We start from the raw sequence: 7500 nt of genomic DNA, 5'->3' as shown, positions 1-7500 counted from the left end.
AAAATTTTTGTTGTTTTGGTTCTGTACTCAGGAATATTAGGTTTGAAATGCAACAATGAGGTTAACCTCAAAATATGAGGTTAAAGTACAGACTGTCAGCTCTGATTTGAGGGTATTTACATCCATCGTCCCCCATGTTATGGGACTATAAATAATTGAACAAAAATCTATATATAAATCATTATATTTAGTACTCGGTTGCAAATCCTTTGCGTTTCATGTCTGCTTGAAGTCTGCAACCCATAGATATAACCAGAATCTGGGTATCTTCCCTGGTGAAGCCTGTACTGCAGCCATCTTTGGTTCCTGTATGTTTCACGGGCGTTTTGCCTTCAGTCTTCAGCCAGTGAAAAGCATGTTCAGTTGTATTTAGGTTGGGTGAGTGACTTGGCCAACCCTGAAAAACTCCCTGGTTGCAGTGTGTTTGAGGTCATTGTCCTCCTGCAAGGTGAAGAGCCATCCAATGGGTTTTGAGGCATTTGGGTGTATCTGAGCAGATGATGTTTCTGTACACTTCAGAATTCCTCCTGCTGCTGCCGTCAGCAGTCACATCATAATAAAGACAAGTGAGGCAGTACCAGGAGCAGTTATACACGCCCAAGCCTTAACACTACGTCCACCATGTTTCACACAGATTGGGGGGGTGGGGTGCTTTGGTTCTTTTCTTTACCCACACTTCCCTTTTTCCATAGTTTTGGTGCAGGTGAACCCTCGTCACATCTGTCCATAAGACTGTGTTCCAGAACTACAGTTTTTTTTTAATGTACTTTTTAATGTAATTTTTTCTGGCTGTTCTGTTCTTGAGGCTTTCCAGCAGTTTTGCATCTTGTGGTGAACAGAGGTTTCATCTTGAGTATCCACTTGTAATGCGACAAATTTCCTTTCATTTTCTACTCTCAAAAGGATAAATGTTAACGCGAAACCATAGAACGAAACTTCATATTACCGGTAAATGATAACAAAGGTTGACAATTCCAAGCATGTTTGTGGCGGATCTCCTCCCAGTGTGTCACAGTGACAGTGTAGCAGCAGCCCAAATGAGCAGGACACTCTTTTTGCTCAAAGTCTAATGAAGTAACGGTATTTCTCTCTGCTCTGAAAAGGATAACCAGAACCATAGAACACAATGGTAAATGAAAGACAAAATGAAATATTTCCAAGTATTTCTCTAATAAGTTCAAAGACACTAATGCAGGGCTGCCCAGCCCTGTTCCTGGAAATCTTCCGCCCTTTTTGTTCCAGCCCTGTCGAAGCACACCTCATTCAACAGCTACAGACTCGTCGAGCTGCAAATTAGTAGCGTCGGGTGTGCCTAATCGGGGCTGGAATGAAAACCTGCAGGACGGCAGATCTCCAGGAACAGGGTTGGGCAGCGCCGCTCCGGAGCACTAGAGTGCATGTGCTTGAATATCTGTCCATATAAGGGGCTGACTATGCATCACTGTCAATCACTGAGAGCTACTACGGTACACTGAACTTCAGGACAGCTTCCAACAAGAAGTAGCCTAAAGCAGCAAGCCCTTTACAAACCAAGTTAATGCCTTAAAATGATTTTTTTTGTCTGTTTTTCTTTGTATGATTCTATCTAGATACATTTTTTTTATTTGATATTTTGAACTGTTTTGAGTTTTGTATGATTGGCTAAGCCTCCTAAGCATAGAAAGACTAGGGAACAAGGTGAGAAATAGTAACTTATTTGGGTGGAAAATAATTGCTTATACAAAGTGAATGGTCGAAGTTTGGGAGGGGGGAAGAGCAAAAATTTGGGGGGGTGGGGGGATAATGCCACCCCTGCGCACCCTCCACCACCCAAATCCGGCCCTGCTCGCTCCAGTCTCACTCAGTAGAAATAACCAGTACAGTACCAGGAAGTTTTTCATCCCATCTCAGAACATTAATTCAGTCTCCACCCACGGCTCACCAGCCCCCCCCCCCCCCCCCCCAAATTCCAAAGAGTTCATTAACCTCCCCAGTCCCCAGTCAGTTCATTAAACATGCATTCCAGCAGAAGTCTTTCCTTACCTGCCCTGCTCTTATCATTTGAGCTGGTGCCCCTGTAGCCCCCCTTCACTCAGCTGGCAGACAGGGGGCGCTCCAAACTAATGCCCCCTGAGCCTGCTCAACCACCCTCTATTTTCACTGTGCACCATGCATGTGGCACCCTTATACAGAGTGACTTATACAGTGGGATAGAGAGAGAGATGGAGTTTTAATGTGTGTAAACATATGCACACACGCATCATGCAATTAAAGCACTTTCTATTTGAATTTAATAGAGCTGAGAGAAGCAGAGAGGGGTGCTGTTCGGTTTAGCAGGTGAAGGCGTGTAGCAGGCACGAGGCAGGACTGAACCGTCGCCGTTATCACGGGCTGCATTTCACGCTGCGTTTGCCCCGGGAGTCCCTGCATAATTCAGAAACGGCCGCTCTGTTTTCAGCTACAAGCCCGCGCCTGTCCCGCCCGCCCCGTGCTATTTATAGCCCAGCGATCAGCGGGAGCCGCGAATGCCGGCTTCTGCGCGACGGACGCGTTTCTCAGCAACTGCACTGGACAGCGGCGCAGCAAAAGCAAGGCTGCATGCTTTATGTATGGCTTACTGGCTAGTTAAATACCCTCCATAGATTCTCTATCGCCATCACGCCAATATATATCCGGCTGTAGTTTATGAACGGGATTTGTTTTCTCTCTCCCGCGGGTTATAACGCTGGATGACATCAGGAGGGCAGGACGGCGGAATCGTTGGCCATCTTCCAACGCTGGGAGAAGACTCACTCATTAAGACTGCGTCTTAGTTCCCCTCCCCTCCGCCCCTCCTTTAGTACTAATTCAGGTCATATCATTTTTTTAAATGGATTCTCAATTATATTTGTGCCATTATCCTTCTCTTCTTCGAGTGTAATACAGTTTTTAAAAACATTATTTATGGATGAAATCGGTATTTATTTACAATTTGTATTTAGGTTCTCGGTTTGCATCGTTAACTTGAATTAGCCCTTTAGCGATGTTGCGTCTTTCCTTCCTGAACGGGGCTGTTAGTGAGGTCAGGGGGTTTCTCTCATGTTGATCAGAACGCGCTAATGTTTCTGCTGCGTCGTTAGCCGCTCTGGAAAAGCGCAACTGCTAAATTAATGTAATGTAATGTGCGTGTAATAATGCATGTAAGCTCTCTATTTCACCCGATAATGATTTTAACCAATAAAAATAATATGAGGAAACACGAGTAATTACAATATGTTTTTACTGCCTTCAGGAAGAGATTGGTTTCACCACCGTGAAAAGACGTTCTTTAAAAAAAGGCTTATTTTCTCTCCTGCAAAAGGGCTTTTTTTCTCCCCTGCAAATTATCATTCTGGACGATATCAGTTGTCGTGAGCATGCTCCTCTGTTCGTGCTCGAGACGAACACGCCGTAGGTGTGTGCGTGTTCAGCTTTTAGCCTGTAACCTATCACAGCCCACCCCTCACATCCACGCATTCTGCAGCTAATAAAAGAGCCGGTTTTATATCGCGGTAAGTTCGGGGCAAACCAATGCAACCCCATTCGCTGTGGTCAGCTGTGTGTAAGAAGGGGGTTATTTTGACACTGCGTATGAACATCAGTGGCAAAAGGTTGTGGGTACTAAACCCTTTAGCTCAGTAAAATAGGGGGGTGGGTGCTTGGTTGGGAGGTGTAAGACAGTGTAGTTGTGTGTCCGTCCTGTCACGGGATGAATGTTGTTGATGATGTGTGTGTGTGTGTGTATGTGTGTTGTATTAGGGTCAGGTGGGGTGGTTGTGCTTGAAGAATAGCAGTAGGTTGTGTGTCCTCGCCCATCACTGTGGTGAGTTGAATATTGTATTAGAGATGGGGTGTGTGCGTGCGTGTCTGTGTGCGTGTGTGTGTGTGTGTGTGTGTGTGCTGTATAAGGCCCAGGTGGGTAGGCTGTGCTGGAAGGCTAACGGTAGTTTGTGTGTTCTGGTCCCTCTCGCGCAGCATCAGCAGGACATGCTGGCCCTGAAGCATCAGCAAGAGCTGCTGGAGCACCAGCGTAAGATGGAGAAGCACCGGCAGGAGCAGGAGCTGGAGAAGCAGCACCGCGAGCAGAAACTGCTGCTCCTCAAGAACAAGGAGCGCGGGCAGGAGAGTGAGTCACCTCCCTCCGCCACCCCCCCCCCCCCGCCATGTCCCCGTCCCGCCCACCTCGCCCTGCACCCCCCACCGTGTCCCTGCCCCTGCCCCACCCGCCATGTCCCGTCCCGCCCACCTCGCCCTGCACCCCCCACCCTGTCCCTGCCGCACCCACTGTGTCCCCGCCCCCTGCACCCCCCGCCCTGTCCTGCCCCACCTGCTGTGTTCGAAGGTCAGAGGTCGCAAATCTCTAAAAAGGATGTGCATGTGGAGAAAAAATGATTAACGTTCAAATGCTCACGGCCCTGGAGGATGCAGAACTGCCACATTTCCACCCTCCCTTTACCTGGGAGTCAGGTGTGAATCCGCAGCACTAATTGTTCAGTTAATTACTCAGGGGGAAAAGAAAACCAGAGCCGGAACTAGATTTGAGGTCGAGATTTGAGCATCCGTGTTCTAACGAGATCACAGTTAGCGCTGGCTTGATCATTGGTTCATTCAAACCCAGGTTTACAGCTGCAACAATGATAACGTAAGTTACAGTTCAAATCTAAAAGCATCAAAATGGTTACGTTTGTTTATTTTTGACATCACTTTCTAAGAATAATCTCCATTCCCCGTGCATCTATCCATCCGAAGCGGTATTGTAAGTTGTCATAGGTGTCACGTTGCAAGTGTATATTTTTTTGTGATTTGCCAACCCCCCCCCACTTACTGAATGACCTCATCCGGCTCTATGCGCTATAATAGTTCGACAGATAGTGCGGTTTGCTGAGAAGCCCGTGTGACTGAGCTGCAGGTTTGCGTGGGTAAGGGGAGAAATGAGCGGCGTCTGGGCCTCCCGCCTCTCGATCGTTTGCAAGGTTTTTTACGGCTCGCTGTCAGACGTCCGCCATCTTGCCGTTTGGCGTCGGAATGCCGCGGCTTTGCCAAAAGCATCGTTTTACCTGACTGGCCCTTCATTAAACCGGCGCGTGAAAGCTGCGATTGTGAAAACGGAGCGGCGGGTTTCTGTGATTTTAAAATGGTGGGGGGGGAGAGAATGATTGTCTCTCCGGCGCATATAAATATGACCTGCGTGCGGCTGATTATAGATTTCGGGGATAATTGGCGATTGGAAGCGGCGCTACGCTAAAGCGCTCTAAATTGGGTAAACGGCGGTCGCGTCGCCGCGCGCTCTAACGATGATGGCTGCCGTTTTGCTGCTGGAGCGAATCGCAGCCGCCGCGCGGGTCCCGCGGCTAATACCGCCGGCTGCCACGTAGCCGCTAGCTCCTGCTGGCGATTCAGCCCACAGCAGCGGCAACCAACCCCGTTCCAGGAGAGCTAACGTCCTGCAGGTTTTCCCTCCAACCCTCATTTGCCACACCCGATTATTCTAATTAACAACTGAACATGATATCCAGCTGCTGAATGAGGTGTGCTTGGTTAGGGTTGGAGTGAAAACCTACAGGACGGTATATCTAGCTGCTGAATGAGGTGTGCTTTGTTAGTGTTGGAGTGAAAACCTACAGGACGGTAGGTCTCCAGGAACAGGGTTGGGCATCCCTACACTTGCTGCTGAGTGAGGTGTGCTTGGTTAGGGCTGGAGTGAAAACCTGCAGGACGGTAGGTCTCCAGGAGCAGTGTTGGTTACCGCTGCTGTACAGCGTGTACTGGGATGCGTGGGTGAACAGCAGTCAGTCTTGCTTTGGTAAACACACCATGCTTACCATTGAGGGTTAGGCCTGAGGGAGTTTAGGCAGCACACGTTACTGTGGCGATGGAACACTTACATGCACTTTATTCACCCCTAAACCTTCTGAAAGCGCTTCCAAGAACATACCTGTATCCCACGTATCCCGGCAGCACGGGACGAGGGCGTGTCCCCCGGGCGTTCCCCAAAACCAGCCCACGTACAGCTCCCCGATTCTAAGTGGCGTTCTTGTCAACGATCTGTTTTAGTAACGCCGTTCGAGCGTACCACGGAAACACTGGAGCGTTGTCTGGCTGCAAGCCGGTCACGTGTCACAGCTACACTGGCAGAGTGTTTATGAGGAAGCTCGGTGGGGGGCGGAGCCAAAGGGCTGCGGGTCCGGGTGGAGTTGTCATGGCGACGTAGCGGTACAGAGCAGACTGCCTGCGGTCGTCCACTAGCGGGTGTGGAATGATGTCACAGACAGTAAAGCTCTGATCAGTTCTGCTCGTTTCAGACAGCGTCATATGAAAGGACGTATGTCACATGGTACAAGGAGGCCGTTGTTCCATCCAGCCAATGAGAACGGCTGGCTACGTTAGCGACTCGCGCGGTGCGCTTCGCCTCTGTTGCGTGGCGGGTTTGTTGGAAGCCAGGAGGTGGCGGTAATCGAGGAGAGAGGCGAGCGGGGCGCACCCTCTTTGAAGCACGGCTTCGGGACGCTGTTTTTAAACCGCCGCCGCCGTCTGGGCGGACGTCTGGCCGAACGACGGCGTCTGGCGGCGTGAAACGTCACCCCGGCGCAACCCGTAGTTACCCCCAAAGTGTTAAAGCGCCAGAAATGTAGGTTTGTTCTCTGAGGAACGCTGGGTAATTTCCACTGCTCTGCCCTGTTAATAGATCTAATCACGGTCTTTAGCTCGTTTTAAGCACACTCGAAAAAGCTGAGGGAGTCAAGGAGAAATAGTTTCAGTCCACAGGCCGAGCATCCAGCAGTTCCAAGGCCACATTTGAGGCAGATATTCTTTGTGTGCGCGACCAGACACTAGCTCTAGCTGTGTTTCTCTCCTCTCCCTGTAGTTCTCACCTCTACCTGTGCTTCTCTCTCCTCTCTCCCTGTAGTTCTCACCTCTACCTGTGGTTCTCTCTGTCCGTGGTTCTCTCCCCTCTGTAGTTCTCACCTCTACCTGTGGTTCTCTCTCTCCCTGTGGTTTTCCCTCTACCTGTGCTTCTTTCCTGTACTTGTGGTTCTCACCTCTACCCGTGGTTCTCTCTCTACCTGTGGTTCTCTTTCCCTGTGGTTTTCCCTCTACCTGTGCTTCTTTCCTGTACTTGTGGTTCTCTCTCTATCTGTGATTTTCTCCTTTCTTTACTTGTGGTTCTGTTCCTGTGGTTCTCGCTCTCCCCGTGGTTCTCCCTCTACATGTTGTTCTCTCTCCTCTCTCCCTATAGTTCTCTCACTACCTGTGGTTCTCTCTCCTCTCTCCCTGCAGTTCTCTCACTACCTGTGGTTCTCTCTCCTCTCTCCCTATAGTTCTCTCACTACCTGTGGTTCTCTCTCCTCTCTCCCTATAGTTCTCTCACTACCTGTGGTTCTCTCTCCTCTCTCCCTGTAGTTCTCTCACTACCTGTGGTTCTCTCTCCTCTCTTCCTGTAGTTCTCGCTCTACCTGTGGTTCTCTCTCCTCTCTTCCTGTAGTTCTCGCTCTACATGTGGTT

General features: G+C 49.6%; 1 protein-coding gene across 1 annotated transcript in view; it reads left to right on the top strand.

The window, feature by feature from the left end:
- Positions 1–7500, top strand: part of hdac4 (histone deacetylase 4) — an 80272-nt gene that overhangs the window by 4210 nt on the left and 68562 nt on the right. Inside the window, exon 2 of the mRNA XM_064311539.1 lies at positions 3973–4123. Within this exon, the coding sequence (XP_064167609.1) occupies positions 3973–4123 (151 nt within the window). The remainder of the gene's footprint in view (positions 1–3972; positions 4124–7500) is intronic.

The sequence above is a fragment of the Anguilla rostrata genome, chromosome 15 (genome assembly GCF_018555375.3).
Source record: "Anguilla rostrata isolate EN2019 chromosome 15, ASM1855537v3, whole genome shotgun sequence".
In the NCBI taxonomy this organism is placed as follows: Eukaryota; Metazoa; Chordata; class Actinopteri; order Anguilliformes; family Anguillidae; genus Anguilla; species Anguilla rostrata.
The sequence above is the reverse complement of the archived record's forward strand: the minus strand, read 5'-3'. Positions and strand labels throughout refer to the sequence as shown.